The sequence below is a fragment of the Halichoerus grypus genome, chromosome 2 (genome assembly GCF_964656455.1).
Source record: "Halichoerus grypus chromosome 2, mHalGry1.hap1.1, whole genome shotgun sequence".
NCBI classification, from domain to species: Eukaryota; Metazoa; Chordata; class Mammalia; order Carnivora; family Phocidae; genus Halichoerus; species Halichoerus grypus.
The window spans coordinates 202,772,279-202,788,359 of NC_135713.1; the positions used below are offsets into that span (position 1 = coordinate 202,772,279).

The 16,081-nt window shown below is 60.6% G+C and overlaps 3 protein-coding genes across 8 annotated transcripts in view; 2 read left to right on the forward strand and 1 right to left on the reverse strand.

Moving 5' to 3' along the window:
• KIF19 (kinesin family member 19) overlaps positions 1 to 1,626 on the forward strand; it is a 26,036-nt gene extending 24,410 nt beyond the window's left edge. For 2 of the 5 annotated variants that reach the window (XM_078066025.1, XM_078066027.1), the window contains one exon: positions 151 to 1,626. In XM_078066025.1, coding sequence (XP_077922151.1) covers positions 151 to 1,109 — 959 coding nt within the window. In that variant the 3' untranslated portion in view covers positions 1,110 to 1,626. The remainder of the gene's footprint in view (positions 1 to 150) is intronic. The other 3 variants (XM_036079028.2, XM_078066026.1, XM_036079027.2) reach the window with 3 other exon arrangements.
• BTBD17 (BTB domain containing 17) lies at positions 1,552 to 8,724 on the reverse strand. 2 transcript variants are annotated; one of them, XM_036079030.2, is made up of 4 exons: positions 8,230 to 8,724; positions 7,976 to 8,076; positions 5,193 to 5,469; positions 1,552 to 3,662 (listed from the first exon to the last, which is right to left on the reverse strand). In XM_036079030.2, the coding sequence occupies exons 2-4, from the start codon at positions 8,064 to 8,066 to the stop codon at positions 2,588 to 2,590; spliced, it is 1,443 nt and encodes a 480-aa protein (XP_035934923.1). In that variant the 5' UTR covers positions 8,067 to 8,076; positions 8,230 to 8,724; the 3' UTR covers positions 1,552 to 2,587. The 2 variants fall into 2 exon arrangements, with proteins under 2 accessions (XP_035934923.1, XP_035934924.1); XM_036079031.2 differs by lacking the exons at positions 7,976 to 8,076; positions 8,230 to 8,724 and adding an exon at positions 6,926 to 7,125.
• Positions 8,629 to 14,523, forward strand: GPR142 (G protein-coupled receptor 142). The gene is made up of 3 exons (XM_036079034.2): positions 8,629 to 8,761; positions 12,774 to 12,932; positions 13,563 to 14,523. The coding sequence occupies exons 2-3, from the start codon at positions 12,797 to 12,799 to the stop codon at positions 14,432 to 14,434; spliced, it is 1,008 nt and encodes a 335-aa protein (XP_035934927.2). The 5' UTR covers positions 8,629 to 8,761; positions 12,774 to 12,796; the 3' UTR covers positions 14,435 to 14,523.
• The last annotated feature ends 1,558 nt before the right edge of the window (positions 14,524 to 16,081 follow it).

Genomic DNA, 16,081 nt, shown 5'->3' on the forward strand with positions numbered 1-16,081 from the left:
TTCTTAAATAGCAGGCAAGCGGGAGGGCTGGAATTGGGACCCAGGCCTTCTGGCTCTGCTCATTTCCCTGCCTTGGCAGGAGAGTGGGTGTGGGAGGTAAGGGAGGGGGAGGAATATATGGTCTTGACCCCTACATTGGGTGCTCTACAGAGAAGAAGGAGATCCTTACCGGCACCAAGTGCATCTCGGTGAAGGCTGCTCGGCGGCGCTCGCAGGCTCTGGGCACCGAGGGGCGCCACCTGCTGGCACCTCCCGGGGAGCGCAGCAGCCTGTCTCTGCACTTGCCGACCAAGGCTGACAATTCGCAGCCACTGGGCCCTCTGGCCTGCAAGCGGCCGCCCAGCCCCACGCTGCAGCATGCTGCCAGTGAGGATAACCTGTCTAGCAGCACAGGCGAGGCCCCATCCCAGGCAGTCGGGCACGGGGGCGATGGCACCGGGCCCTGGATGCGTGGCCAGAAGAAAAACCCAGGCAAGAAACGAGAAGAGTCACTAGAGGCCAAGAAGAGGAAGCGGCGGTCCCGTTCCTTTGAGGTCACGGGGCAAGGGGTGAGGCAGAAGACAGGGGATGGGGTGTCTGCGCTCCTTCATTATGGATGGGGGTCTGGGGGGCTCCTGCACCACCCTCCATGCCTCTGTCCCCCGGGCTGGCATAGGGGGCACACAGGACTGGCATATAGGACAGATCCCTGTAGCAGATCCCATACAGCTCTGACTCACCTCACTGTTCTCCAACCAACACAGCTCTCCCGCCCCAAGACACACCTCCTGGGGCCCCGTCCTATGGAGAGCATCTCGGACCATAGGGTGCCATTGTGTGGACACCCAGCACCTGGTATCCGCCATCTGGGGAAGGTCATGCTGCCTTTGGCCAAGGTCAAACTCCCTCCAAGCCAGAGCACAGGTCAGTACCAGCAAGGGAGGGAATGGGAAGGGGGGGGCCCTTGGCCAGCCCAGGGAGGAGGCATGTTGAGCTCCCTTCACCTAGGGCTACCCACTGCTGGAAACCGGGTTCTCACAGAATATTCGTGGGACTGGCATCTTGGGGCTGTGCCCCTAGGGAGTTCAAGGCCACTGGGTGAACAGAGAGGGAGTGGGAGGAATTCCTAAACCCCTGCTCCTGGCCCTTCCCCTGTTGCAGGCCCTGGGGACTCCTCACACCTCGCTGTTCCGTCCAACCCAGCTGGTATTTCCCGACGGGCTGCCCGTGGGCCCCGCCTGGCTCACAGCACAAGCACCCATGGCAAAGACATACGCTTCGGGCATACCTGAGGGGCCCTGCCTGGAACAGCCCTCCTGCCCCCAAGACTGGATGGGGTGTAGCAGAAAATGGGAGACAGAGGCTGGGCAGAGGGGGGTCATCTGCGAGCAGGAGCTCAGGATCTCAGAAGGCTGGGGTCCCTGAGACCCAGAAATTATGAGGGTGCCTGCCCAGCACCTCCATGCTTTCAGTGCCACTGGGGAAGGTAGGTGAACTCAGGAGGCATGGCCAGGATGACAGGACTTCCTGGCCTCCCAGCCCTGGATAGAACCCTGTTGCCAAAACCCTATAGAGACCTGTGGCCGGACTCGGCCTTGGAGATGGGAGGGGGAAGGGAGCTGTTCATAGGACTGGGCCCCTGGGCCTACATCTGGGGCAAGGGCATCCCGGATGGTTGGGGAAGGAGCCAACAGTCACTTCACATCCTATGGTTGGGGCAGAGGAGGGAATCTGGTTTTGTTACTTGGCAGTGTAACAATAAAATCCCATTTGGGTCTTGATGGTTATGTTGGAAACTAGACCTTGTCTGGAATGTGGGGTGGCCAAGACTGATTAAGAGGCAAGCCGACGCCTTCCTCTTCCCTCCCCGACACCCCATCTCCCTCTGGTTACACTGAAGCAACCTACAAATACCTGGGGGAAAGGGGTTTTTCTCTAGACTGTCCCCAGGAAGGGTGGGCCCGGCAAGGTCTGTTCATGCCCCATCCCACCCGCCTTCACACCTGCCTGGGCTCCCTCCCATGGGAGGTCAGAGACTTGGAGTGGCTCAGACCATAAAAAGCCTAATTACCCGAATGGGGGTTGGAGGGTGATACCCTCTGGAAGTCAGGGCTCAGAAATTGCCCAGCTAAGTAAGCCTCTTGGCTTCAAGGTGGGAAAACTCCAGCAAGGGGTCCTGGAGTCCCCCCAGTTTTCCCAGGCTGGTCCATTAGGTTGCTCTTACCTGCCCTGTTCCATGTGGGGGTGGGGGACCCTGGGGAAAAGCTAATGAAAGATAAAGGACCCCCACACCTTTGGGACCCTCCTGGGACTGTTTCTACCTGGGAGCTGGGTGGTTCAATCATCCCCTCAGCTCTCTGAGCATCGGTTTATTCAACCAAGAGCGCGGCCTTCAAGACAGTGGCGAACTCAGCTCCTGAAACCGGGCACCTGCTCTACCACCCCTCACCTGGCCTCCACCCCAGCTCCAAGGCCAATGGCACCTGGCCACCCAGGGGGCCAGTGTAGACACCTCCATTCGCCACCCCCCCCCCCAGACCCCGGGGGGCCACCCATGCCAGCCCTCTGTTTCCCACTCCGGAGGCGTCCCCGCCCCGGCCCCGCTTGGCTACTTGGGGGTCCGGATGAGGGTGTGGTAGACGGGCTTGACGATGAGGTGCAAGTGCAGGGCGTTCTCCACCAGGTACTCGGAGTTGCGCCGCTGCAGGTCGGCGTGCGCCAGGAAGTCGCCCGCCTCCTCGCTGCTCTGGTGGAAGCTGTAGGCGTGGCGGACCAGCAGGCGGCCGTGCTGACGCGCCCCGACCAGCACGGTCTTCTGGAAGCTCACGCCCGCCGCGTCGCCGCCGCTGCTGGCCGGCGTGACCACCAGGCGCGGCCGGCCGTCCTCCGGGCGCGCGGCGGGCAGCGCGGTGCCCGCAGTGTCCGCGTAGACGGGCCGCAGGCTGACGGGCAGCCAGCGCGGCGAGAAGAGCACGTTCCACGTGACCCGGCGGCCCGCGTCGTGGCCGCTCGGGCCCAGCTGCGTCTGGAAGCTGGTGCTGCGGTCGTCGCGGGCCGGGTTGTTGATGACCCACGGGGCGCCCCAGGCGGGCGCGAGGTAGTTGCGGGGCAGGAAGGCGCTGCCGTTGACGTCGAAGAACTTGGCGAAGTGCAGCGGCGAGGCGGCGTGGAACTGGTAGGCCTGCAGGAGCAGGTCGGCCACCGCCTCGCCGTGGCGCGCCAGGGCCGCCGAGCGCGCCTGCAGCTGGAACAGCTGCGCCGGCGGGATCATGGGGTAGCGGATGGCCCGCAGCGCGCGCTCGGCCACGGCGGGGGGCGGCCGGGTGCGGCCCAGCCACGCCTCGAGCGCGTGGAACAGCTCCAGCTCGTCCTGCAGCACCAGGTCCGAGCGCGGCAGCAGCTGCGCCAGCAGCTCGGGGCTCACGGCGCCCCACTCTGCGCTCGCCGCCACGGCCGACAGGTTCCAGGCCAGGAACTGCAAGCAGCTCTGGCGCAGGGCCTCGTCCCCGGTGCTCACCGCGTAGTGGTACCAGCCCACCGCCGGGCCCGCGCCGCCCGCCAGGTGCGCGCGCATGTAGTCGGCCACGCCGCGCTGCAGGGAGGCCACGCCGTACTTGGTGGCCAGCCTGTGCAGGGGGATGGCCTGGGCCAGCAGCACGGTCAGCTCCCCGCAGTAGAGGTACCTGCGGGAGGGGCGCGCAGAGATGGGGCAGGGTCAGGGCGGGGCCCGCTCTGCCCCCACCCCACACACTCACACACCCCAAGGGGCGCCCGGCCTTGGGTGGAGAGCATTGTGGTCAGGGGTGCAAGCGGCGCAGTGGGCCCCGAGGCTTCCTGTCTTCGTCTCAAGGACCGTTTCTTGTGGGGACGTGGAAACAGCACGTAGTTACTGAGCATCTACTAGGCGCCGAGGTTTAGGCTACAAGACAAACGAGGCTCCTGCCATTGTGGGCTTTATAACCCCGGCCTCAGATCCATACCGTACTTGGAAGTGGGCAAGTCATTTAACTGCACTGAACCTTATGCCAATCATCGGAGAAAGGGGGTACCAAGGTCACTGTGACAGCTGGGGGAGAGTGAACTGGACTTGCTAGGAAGCAGGCCATCGAAACAGGTTAATTCCTTCCACCCTCCTCCCCTTCTCGCCAGCTCATCTTTCTCACTGGATCTTTTCTATTGTGGGTCTTGCTCACTCACTCCCTGTCCCCATCTGCTCCCATCCCTCGGCTCACCCTTCCTGCCAGGCCCCTACGGGCACACGCTCCATGGGAGTGTGGCAGGAGCTGCCCATAGCTGCACCAACACCCAGGTCTCCCCTTTCCCCTGCATTTTAGCCCCACTATTTGCTTCTGGGAATAAAGATGGTTCTCGGCCTCCCTTAGAGTGGGCATGGCCATGTGACTAAATTCTAGCCAATCAGATGTCAGCAGAGGCACCGGATGGGGTTGGGGGAAGGCTGCTTTGATAGATCTGACTCCTGGGCAGAAGACCCTGTGCCCTTCTGTGTTAACCCTCTTCCTACTGCCTGGTATTCTGCAGCCATCTTGTCTACTCCATTAAAACAGGGGCGCCTGGGTGGCTCAGTCAGCTAAGCGTCTGCCTTCGGCTCAGGTCACGATCCCAGGGTCCTGGGATGGAGCCCATGTCCTGCTCCCTGCTCAGTGGGGAGCCTGCTTCTCTTTCTGCCCCTCCCTCCGGCTCTGCTCTCTCTCAAATAAACATATAAAAATCTTTAATAAACAAATAAACTGTGAAAACCGGGTTCCTCTCTCCAACGATAGTGTGAATGGTGCCCCAGGCGGTGGGCCGGGAGCAGGGGATGGGAGAGAGAGCTGCCTTACTCCCCCCAGGCCCGGAGGCTCAGAAACCTGGCCAGACACTAAAGCCACATGGAGGCTTTAAAATAAAAAATCACTGCTGGGCCCAACCCCAGACCCGAAGCGGACGATCCAGAGCGGGGTTCAGGAATCTGCAGTTTTGCAAAGCCCTCAAGACCAGGTCTGGAAACAGAGCTTGCGGGCAAGGGCAGGGGTCACGCGAGAGGGCAGCGGGAGAAGGGATGAGTATCAGGCGGTGGCGCCTTCATCCTGATGACCTGGGTGGGTGGAGGGAGGGACACCGTGTCCTCTGAGGCGCCAGCGCTTCTGGGAGCCTGGGAGCCGAGGAGCCAGGGCCTGGGAAAGGGAGGGAGGCGCCCCCTAATCCTTGCCCACCTGATGAACTTGTCAAAGACGGCAGCGCAGTCCCGGGGCTCCTGCAGCGCCACCTCGCTCTGGTTCCTCAGCAGCTCCCGGAACAGCTCGCTGTGCAGGCCGAGCAGCAGGCGGTGCGTGTGGAAGACGCGGACCTCGTCGGTGCCCGCCGCCTGCACCCGCAGAACCACGTCGCTGGCGTTGCCCTGCCTTAGCAGCTCCTGCAAGCGCTGGAGCAGCGTCTGGGAGTGGTTGATGGGGGTGCCCGTGGCCTCGCCGCCCACATCGGCTCTCTGAGCTGCAGCAGGAGGGAACGCGGCACGGCTGAGAAGGCCCCCTGGGCCCGGGGCGGGGGTGCCAGCCAGGGATGCGGAGGGACCAGCTGGAGACGCGTGCGCTTGGGTGCGGGCGGAGGCCGCGTGCATTCCTGTGTGTGCCCGTGGAGCACGCAGATGCATGCGTGTATGTGTGTGTGTGTGCGCGCGCGTGCATGCACAAGCACTTCCCGGGTGGGGAAGCTTGTCAGCCTGACCCTGAGCAGGCCCCCGAGAGGATGCTCTTGCAAGGGGGCTAGATTCCTGGCGAGGAGAGATCATGAACCAGTGTGGGACAGAATGCCCCAGAACCGGTGTCCATGACGCCAGAGAGCCAGGCAAGGGTTGAGGCACCCCACCCCTCTCACCTTCTGAGACAAGCACCAACCAGCTCCTTTGACGGGCATTAAGTGCACAAATAAGCACTCTAGTTTGGGACTGTGATGAATAAGGGAAGTGAGAGTCAGGATAGGGCTACTTGAGGGGCAGAAATCAGGGATGGCTCCCTGAGGAAGTGACGAGAAGGAGCCAGCCAGAGGACAGGCGCCAGCCCTTGAAAAGGATGGACTGGCGGTGCTGGGAGCAGCGAGAGGGTCAGGGGGGCCAGAGCACTGAGTGGGAGGGGCGAGGCCGAGCGTGAGAAGAGGGCTGCGGGCAGGAGGAGAAGCTGTTTCCTGGCCCAGCTGCCCTCCTGGGTCCTGACCTCTGAGACTGAAGTCCACTGGCAGCAGGTGGCTGGTGGGGGACCAGAGAAAACACAGAGGGTGAGCTGGTGCTGGAAGGGGACTCTCAGGGCACCTGTGTGTCGAGCCTGCCAGGCTGGCCACCCTGGGCCCTTCTCTCGTGTTTCCAGGGAATGCCGTGAGGGTCAGATGGGGACATGCACTCTGTTACAGAAAACTCAGGGACCGAAAAGGCTGCCAACAGCTTCCCCAAACAGAGAACAGTGTGAGGAGCCTCGGAGGGAGACAAGGTGGGTGTCTGAGAGCAAACCACGAGCACCTGCCCCGACGCGCACACGCACACACACACGCACGCACGCACGCACAGGCCATGTGGACTACCAGAGAGAAGGCTCACACGAGAGCAGAGCATCTGTGTATAAGAGACAGGGAGACTGAGGGAGAAGGGGAGGGTGAGAGGTGGGTGGGCAGTTAATTTCCCAGCCCTCCCCTCCCGAAACTGTCACTTGACGGGTGGCATTCCACCCGGCTGCCGCGGCCTGGGTGCCTGGGCCCACCTGTCTGGGACAATGGACAATGGACGGTAGAAAGGTCTTGTCTGTAAGAGCCCCGCCTGCCTCCCCAGCCCTTCCCCCAGGCAGGCGGCCCTCCTCCGTGGAGCCGGACACCGCCCCCTCCCGGCCTCGTGCAGCTAGGGCCGAAAGGTCCTGCCTCTCTCCCCTGCCCTCCACTCCCACCCCACCCACTGCCCACTCACCTGCTCGAGTGGCCAGCCCCACCAAGGTCAGGATGGCCCAGAAGCTGGCCCAGGACCCAGGCTTGGCAGAGCCCAAGCGAGGCATCTTTGTGCCCCGCCCCTGAGCTCCCTGGAGGGACAGTGAAGCCCAGACCACTGTGCTCACATCCCTCCTCCTTATATAGGATTCAGCACAAGGGGATGGCACCCCCCTTCCCGGCCAGCTTCCCTCCCCCCACCCTGCCTCTGCTGAGGATTGGTGGAAACTGGCCCCAGCTGTTGCCCAGGCAACCACTTAAGCCAGAGAGTGGCAGCCTGGGGCTATTGTGCTGCCCGCAGGCCCCCGAGGGGGACAGATCCGGCACCCTCCCCCACGTCTTCCACCACCCAGCAGAACTAGTCGTTTCTCTCCTGGGAGGATTTAGGCTCTCCACAGGGCAGGCCAGGGACTCCAGGACCTCTGGCAGCTGCTGGCCCAGAGGGTCCCCAGTCCCCAGCCCCAGCCCCCTGGCCCAGTGTCCGTCCTGGCACAGAGCGCTCTTGGCAGCATCTTGGCTAAAGTGCGATGGTGAGCAGGCTACAAAGGAAGGGTCTGGAAGAGGGGAGAGGAGGAGCAGCTCAGGCCCCCATCCCTCCCCTTCTTCCATTTTGGGGTGGGCTAGCTCTTCAGAGAGCAGGGCAAGGGTCTCGAATAGGGGCCCATGGGACAACTGGTATCATTTCCTCTTCCCTGTCGAGCATGTTCCTGGCCTGCTCTGGGGAGGGTGATGGGCCTTTAGGGAGGTCCCCTGGGGACTATGACCATCATCCCCCAGGATCAAGGTGAACCAAGATGGCAGGGCTGGGCCCGGAGCAGTTACACACTGCACCGTGCCCCTCTGCGTGGGAGGCCCTCTGCCCAGAGCAGGGCTGGCCCCCTTGCAAGAGGCTGGCCCTCAGCAGACAGCCCACCGCCCCTGCCCAACCAGCACAAATCTGGGCTCGGGGACTGGAGATGCTGAAGTGGGCACCTGGCTGCCCTGTCGCTTCCTTTAACTCGCCTTCCTGAATGCCTCAGGTCTCTAGGCTTACCTCTTGGAAGGCTTCTTTTACCAGCTTCTAACTTCCAGATGTAATGTTCCCCTTCCCAGAGTTCCAAGGAGACACACAGCAGACCCGGCATCCCGCCTCAACTGTAGGAGAAATCGAGGCAGAGAGCTAGGTCACAGTCTCAGTTGGGTCAGTGCGGAGGAGTGTTCTTCTAAATCCAAATGAATAGAGAGAGGAGGGTGGGGTCTAGAGCCCAAGGGGAGTGGGTGGGTCCGTGTGTTCTGCTGAGGCCTCACCTTTTTGGGGAGCAAGTGGGGCCTGGCCCAGCTCTTCCTGGGACGGACTCTGCTTTAAGCTCGACGAACCGATGGACTGAGAGATCCAGCTCCGTTTCCCCCGAGGCTGGGTCCTTGACTGGGGATGGAGCCTGCCCTCCCTTGCTCTCTGGGTCCCAGGCACGAGCTCCATGCATTGATTTCTGCTGCTCTGGGCTCGCACAGACACACCACAGCTCCACCCCCTCTCCAGAGCTGCAGAGAGAGCAAGAATTGGGTCTGGCACCTGCCTCGTCCGGGTTGGCAGAGACGGAGCAATCCAGCGCAGCGGAAACCCCTCCCGGGTGCCCTGACCTTCACGCCTGGCTCCCCTCGTCCAGATCCACCATCCCTTGGCTGCCTGCCTGCCCTTCCCATGGACTGTACCACCTCCCCGGCCCGGACCAGCAAGACAGAGCCTCAGTGTGATGGGGTTCCGGGCCTCCGAGAGCACCCCTGTTTCCATGTGCAATCCTTTTCAGGAGGAGCGTTATCTGATGATAAAGAGACGTTGGTAAGAGAACCCACTTACTCAGAAACCCGGCCTTCCGTAAACTCTTTTCTTAACTCCAGCCTCCTTGGGGCTGTATCTGCTTTTCTAGAAGGTAGAGTCCATCTGTGTTGGAATCTCCCGTGCTCTACTTAGAAGCCAGGACACCAGTATTTTCTAAGCACGCTGGGTGATTGTCATGTACGCACAAGCTAAGATTTACCCCCCGGAGTAAGATGGATGCCATTCCGAGTGTGCAGGGATCGGGAGGACCCAGATGACCAAGAAGACTCGGAAGGGTCGCCTCTGACCCCCCCATCTCTGAGAGGCCCCACCTCCTACAATTGCTAACTTCATTGTCCCTGAAACTCCTCTAACGATTTAGAAGCTGACTTTCCAGAAATAGGCATTCTCTTTTCTCGGTTTCTTAGTCTGAGAGTTGTTGGAGTGCGTGCATGTGTGTGTGTGGTGTGTGTGTGTGTGTGTGTGTGTATGCACATACGTGCATGAGTGTCGTGTGCGAGAGTCTTGGAGCAGGAGAGAGAAAGGAGGGCATTTGCCCTGCACGGCCATTGAGATAGAGGATCTGAGACACTCCATTTTATTTTGCCCTGTGGATCTGGAAGCTCCATCATTCCTTGAGAGCAAGTCTGATGAGCTCACAAGCTAGAACAATTCCCAGAGAGGAGTGCTACTTCCTGCCTGAGACAAAGAGTGTTTATAACCTAAGTGACTTGTCTGAGCTCTCACGGCAGCCAGGATTCAAATGCCACTTTTCTGCTTGACTTTCTTCCCATGACCCTACACTGGGTCCCTACATGGGAAGCTATTTCAGACAGATACGATCCCCGTTGGGCAAGGAATCTCTAGTGCTGTAAAAGCCACTGAAAATTCTTGCAGGCTTGGGGCAGGATAGTTTTCTGTATCTGCAGAATGGGTGATGAGACGCTGGATGGGGGTAATACCCACCCCAGAGTGGTGGGTCCCCAGACCCAGCCCTACCTAGAGTGTGGACTCCCTTAGATCTGTAACATCTCCCTTCCTGAGCGAGGGTGCCTTCAGACGCTTAGATTGGGGAATAGGGGATCCTGAGTTTAGGTTCCAGGCCAGTGTACTCAGGGGGGGCACACTAATAATAAACAAGAAGGAATCTTTCCCTGAAGGAAGTCACAGGCTACTGGAAGCTTCCGGGAAGCCAGGCTGCGCCGTCACAGTGGCAGATCCACTCTCCTGCCCCGGCACCCGCTACGGTGATATCCACCCCCCACAGCAATGCCCCTCCCTATCTGAGTGTTCTGTCTGACCCACATCCCCTTCCTCCCTAAAGCCTGAGCTCACAGTGGCCTCTTCCTGCCTGTGCATCTGTTCTTCGGGGGCAGGTTGTGTGAGGGGGTGACAAGTGAACAGCTCTGGGGTTCAAATTCCCATGCCACAGGGTGGCTCTGCGGCCCTAGCCTGGTTGCTGAAATTCTCTGAGCTTCCGTCCCCTCTTGTGTGAAATGGAGGTCACCAGAGTTAGCTTGTGGAGCTGCCTTGAGGGTGACAAGTGTAGGAACAAGAGTAAGAGCTCAGGAAATGTTGCCGGAGCCCCTCACACATGCTTGGTCTTTTCAACCTGACTGTAAGCAGCTCCTCGTTGCCCCATAGCCTCGTGGTGCAGGGAGGTGGTGCCCTCAGAAGCAGAATTATCTGTGCTTCTTGCATTCTCTGGGGCTGGGGTCCTGGAACACGGCCTGGGGATCTGAGTGGGTCGTGCCTGTTCTGGTCCTGCTCTACCACCCAGAGGACCTGGCCAAAGCCCGTGGACTCCCTGGAGGCCTGCAGGGTCAGAACAAGGCCACCAGGGGGCAGCAAGTCCTCTGTGATAGCCCAGGTGGGTGTGAAGGTGGGAGTGGGGCTGAGGGTCCAGGTAGCCCCAGCCCCAGATGTGGGATCTATCTTAGGGAGCCCAGAAGCCAGCTCTGTTACATGCCCAGAGATGGGCATGGGAAGTGATTCCAGGCTGGACCTCGGCTCTCCTCCGGAGTCAGGCCACACGTTTGTCCCTGGTGCCCACTGTGGGCTGCATTGGTCACGTCCCCAAGGGGGTGGGGGGAGCCAGTGGGCACAGATTCCAGTCTCTCCAGAGTGCCCACTGCACCTGCAGCTGTTTATCTGCCAGTGACTAATATTCCCGGGGGGATGGTCCATTTCACCAAGGCTAGGAAAACAACAGCTCGTGGGGCCACTGGGTCTTCGATTCCCAGAGCTGCTGGTGGCCTGGTCAGGCTTGTCCGGGTGGTCACTGCCACCACTGCGCACGGCTGCCTGCCTTCCACCCCCACAGCCCCCCGGGGAGCCTCCTTGTCCCACTGCCTGCCGCCGCTGCTTTCAAACCTGGCCCATGCGGCCTCCCTCTAGATGTGAGCCCTGCCCATGGCGGCCTCACCCCTGCCCTGCACTGGTTCCCCCCTACTCCCCTTATGCCCTCCTGTCTGACGCCACAGATGGGATCCTTCTGCCTTGTCCAGAAGTCCTCATCCTCAGGATGTAAATGCCCTGGCTGAGCCCAGACCAGTCCCCAGAGTGCCCTGGAGCACAACGCAGCCTATCCACAGCCCCAGTCCAGTCCCCTCCTCCAGGCCTCCCTCTGGGCCTGACCCCTGCCTGTGCAGCCTCGGGGGATCCTGGTTTGCTCCAGGCAGCATCCACTGTGGAGATTCATTCCCCTGAGCCTCGGCCCCACCCTTTCCTTCCTCCTCCTCCCTCCTCCCACCACCCCACCTCTCTGCACTGACCGGCTCAGGCTCAGTCTCGACCGGCTCAGTCTCAGTGCTGCGGGAAGAATCGTAGGGCAAACCAACCCTTGGAGAGCTGGTGATGCTGGGAGGGAGCTGCAGGGACTCCCAGAAAAGCCACGAGGTGACCTAGGACTCAGGACCCAGGAGCATGACGCTTGAGGGGCGGGAGGCAGGTAAAGTATCCAGAACAAGGTGGGAGGGGAGAGGACAGTGGCAGGCAGGTGAGGGACAGGCGAGGAATTCAGAATTTTGAAGCTGATCACCAGTGAGAGGTGGGCGGGGAAACTAGGCTTAGCTGGGGTGGGGGAGGGGGACAACATGCGGGGGGGGGGGGAGGGCAGAGATGACTGGGGGGTGGGACTTCAGCAGGAAATCAAAAGCTGGACCCTGAAACCTAAAGATCTAAAGTGTGGGCTGAGGGGTGCCTGGGTGGCTCAGTTGCTAAGTGTCTGCCTTTAGCTCAGGTCATGGTCCCAGGGTCCTGGGATCGAGCCCCGCATCAGGCTCCCTGAGCCTACTTCTCCCTCTCCCACCCCCCCACCCCGCTTGTGTTCCCTCTCTCGCTGTGTCTCTCTCTCTGTCAAATAAATAAATAAAATCTTTAAAAAAAAATAAATAAAATAAAGTGTGGGCTGAGAGGAGCAAGGACCAGAGTATGTGGTCACCTTACTTCTCTGGACTCAGTTTCCCCATCTGAAAACCAGGGCCATCCCAGCTCCAGTAGTGCTAACCTTAGAAAGAGGGCTGCTCTTTAGGGAAGAAGAGCAGGAAACCTAGTAGTGTCACCCCTTAGAGACGAGTTGGCTGTTGAGTAGAGCCGAGGGGCTCCTGTGAAGCACCGGGGGTGAGAATCACCCAGGCTGCTCGCTAAAAACACAGCTGCCCAAGCCCCACTCCGGACCCCGGCTCAGACTGCCTGCGGCGAGGCCCAGGAATCTGCATGCTCAAATGGGCGCCCCCCAGCCCCCTGACTATGCCGTCCAGCCTGTTTCAGGGCCCTGCCTTCCAGGCAGAAGATGCACCTCGAGCAATGCAATGGAGAAATAGTGTCCATGGCAGCAAGAAATGCCACGGAGGACTTCTTCCCTTTAATGGGGGAGTCAGGGGTGGGGTGGGGTGGACCTGGCAATGGGGATTGCCATTTGCTGGGCCTGACCAGGGGATGTGCAGAGAATAGGGGGGAATAATGATCTCAGGGGCAGGGGCAGGCTGGAGAGAGACCTAAAACTCTAACCCGACCCTTGCTTCCTCCCTAGATGGTCCACCACGAGCGACCCTGATGCCCACAGCCAACGGCAGTGGGCCAAGCCAGGAGTTGGAAGGCCATTGGCCAGAAATCCCAGAGCGGTCCCCGTGTGTGGCTGGTGTCATCCCTGTCATCTACTACAGCATCCTGCTGGGCCTGGGGCTGCCTGGTGAGTGGGAAGCTGGGGTCTGGGAGTTGGGGATAGGCGGAAATGGGGGTCCTCCTTCGATGGGTGCCCCTGAGACCCAGAATCTTAGACTCCAGGACACTCTTTGACTTTATAGGGTGATCTGGGTCATTGGGGAGCAAAGCATCGTGGGGAGTAAAAGTGAGGGGCCAGGATTTGGGGTGCTCATGGCTAAAGCCAAGGTTTCACCAAAAGGGACAGCCCCCTCCACCCCCCTGGCAGTGGGCACTGTGCTAGGCTAAGTTCATGTAGGACTGCCTTCAGCTCGGTTGAAATCTTCCGCTACGGTCCACTGCTTCTGAGAGCAGCAGAGCTAGGGGACAGGTGGGGAAGTGGAGGCAGGAAAGGACAGATGGTCTCAGCCTTGGGGAATTACCCACCCCTGCCCGTGTGTAGGGCCTTGCCCCCGGGTGAAGTCAATGGCCTGTGGTGGACGGATGGACAGGGCAGGGCTGACCTGGTTAGTCTCCCTGATAAAGTGAGCTTTAAGAAGGGTCTGGAAAGAGGAAAAGAGAAGCCAGGGAGAGGAGAGGGATGAAGAGAAGACCTTGGAAACATAGTCTAAGCAGCCCTTCTAATGCCTCTGCCCTCTGTGACCTCTGTCGCCATCAGTCAACCTCCTGACCACAGTGGCCTTGACCCGGCTGGCCACCAGAACCAGGAAGCCGTCCTACTATTACCTTCTGGCTCTCACGGCCTCGGATATCGTCACCCAGGTGGTCATCGTGTTCGTGGGTTTCCTCCTGCAGGGGGCCATGCTGGCCCGGCAGGTGCCCCAGGCTGTGGTGCGCTCAGCTAACATCCTGGAGTTTGCCACCAACCATGCCTCAGTCTGGATTGCTGTCCTGCTCACGGTGGACCGCTACAGCGCCCTGTGCCACCCGCTGCGTCACCGGGCCGCCTCGTCCCCAGGCCGGACCCGCCGGGCCATCGCCACTGTCCTCGGCGCCGCCCTGTTGACGGGCATCCCCTTCTACTGGTGGCTGGATGTGTGGAGGGACGCGGACCCCCCCAGCATGCTGGACGAGGTCCTCAAGTGGGCTCACTGCCTCACGGTCTATTTTATCCCTTGTGGCATCTTCCTGGTCACCAACTTGGCCATTGTCTGCCGGCTGCGGAGGAAGAGCCAGAGTGGGCTGCGGCCCCGGGTGGGCAAGAGTACAGCCATCCTCCTGGGCGTCACCACCCTCTTCGCCCTCCTTTGGGCACCCCGGATCTTTGTCATGCTCTACCACCTGTATGTGGCCCCCGTCCACCGCGACTGGAGGGTCCACCTGGCCTTGGACGTGGCCAACATGGCCGCCATGCTCACCACGGCAGTCAACTTTGGCCTCTACTGCTTTGTCAGCAAGACTTTCCGGGCCACCATCCGAGAGGTCGTCCACGATGCCCACCTGCCCTGCACGCTGGGGTCACGGCCAGAGGGTACGGTGGTGGACCCTGCGCTAAAGCCTCCAGGACTTCCCAAAGGGGCAGAACGGTAGAGGCAGGGCCCAGCCAGGGTGCTTGGGGGCGGCTCGGGGCCGGACTTACTGCTGCCTTTGTGGTGTGCCCGCAAGACTTTATCAACACCCTACTTCGCCATCTGAGGGTGGGGCGGGGAAGGCTCCTTCCTGTGGGGGCGGCTCCCCAGGTGCGGGGGCGTCCAATTTATCCAACTCTCACATTAGCTTCACCAGCAGTTCCGACTTCCTGGCCCAAGGAGAGGGCTCTGCGAGGCACAGGCTAATAAAGTCAGCGGCTCCGGGCATTCCTCTGGGGGGGACATTTCACCTGGCACGTTATGAAGGCTGGATTAACGTGAGTTGGATGAATGAATGAAAGGCAAGATGGATGGGTGGATGGATGAATGGATGGGTGGACAGAGGGATAGGAATTATCTCCAGCCACCACCCCGCCCCCAGTCCCCCAGAGCCTACCTCTCACTCCCTGAGTCATCACTTCTCTGGCTTCCAGTGGCAAGGCCAGGATGAAAGGAAGCCATCAGTAGGATCTCAGGTATATTCGAGGCTGGGGGAAGCCATGAGTAAGGGGAGGGGGGCTTCTTGGGAAAAGGGGTGATCTTAAAGCAGATTAGGTGTCCCAGCCCTGGGGAGACACCACCCCTTGAGTCTCAAGCATCCTGCTTCCATTCCAGTTAACTCCCTGCCCTGAGGCCAGGTTCAGGGACCCAGAATAGCCCTAGGGTTTTCATTGTTGCCGCTGAGGAGACAGGAAGTGCCTCTCAGCCCTGGACGGGGTGGGGGGGGGGGGTGGGGGATGGGAAGGGAGGACTCAGCCCACTCCACTTGGGGGAGGGCCTCTTTCTCCACCACGGAAAGGGAAGGCCCAGCAGATCAGGTCCCCGGGGCTCTGCCCGGCCCCTCCCAGCCTCTCCTGGGCCCCTCTCTCCGCCAGGGTGCCAGCCCAGAGAGGCAGCTGGGAGAGATTAGCAGATGGACCTCCCACCTGCTCTGGGCTTTGGGTAAACACATTAGCCGCCGCTTTCTGCTTCCCAGTCAGTCAGGCTGAGCTGACCTTTCCCCCTGACTGGGAGGTCCAGGCCGGGGCCCACCAGCACCCAACCCCTTAGTGGGATGGCCTAGCAGAAAGAGCCAGAAATGCACGGGGCACACCGTCAGTGCAAAATAAATGCTCGGCTTTCTTCTTCTCCCCAGAACAGGGGTGTCCAGGAGGGGACTTTCAGCCATACCCAAAAGGGGAAAAGGCAGGCCCTCCATCCTTTATCCGTAATTCTAAACTTTATCCGTAATTCTAAAGAGCTCTGAAAACCAAAACATTTGTCCCAGGTTTGCCACGGTCACATTTAGTGGCAAAACCTGACCCGACCTGAGGCAGGACGAGGGAGTGTGGACACAGTGGTTCCCTGCCGACTCTCTGCGGGCGTGGCTGCTGGAACCAAGATCGAGCGCGTGGGACAGGCCATGCGTGACCCTTCTCTGTTCTGAAAAGTTCTGAATTCTGGGACCCATCTGGTCCCAAGTTCAGAGAGAGGAAGGGGGACCCCCAGGCACCACCACTGCTGGTGGTGCGGGGTCCAGGCTGACCCTGAGTGTGCCAGGGGCGCAGAGGGTCCCCCCATGTGCACATGGATGCGCCCGTGGGCAGGAGTGGATGCGCCGGGGCTTCCT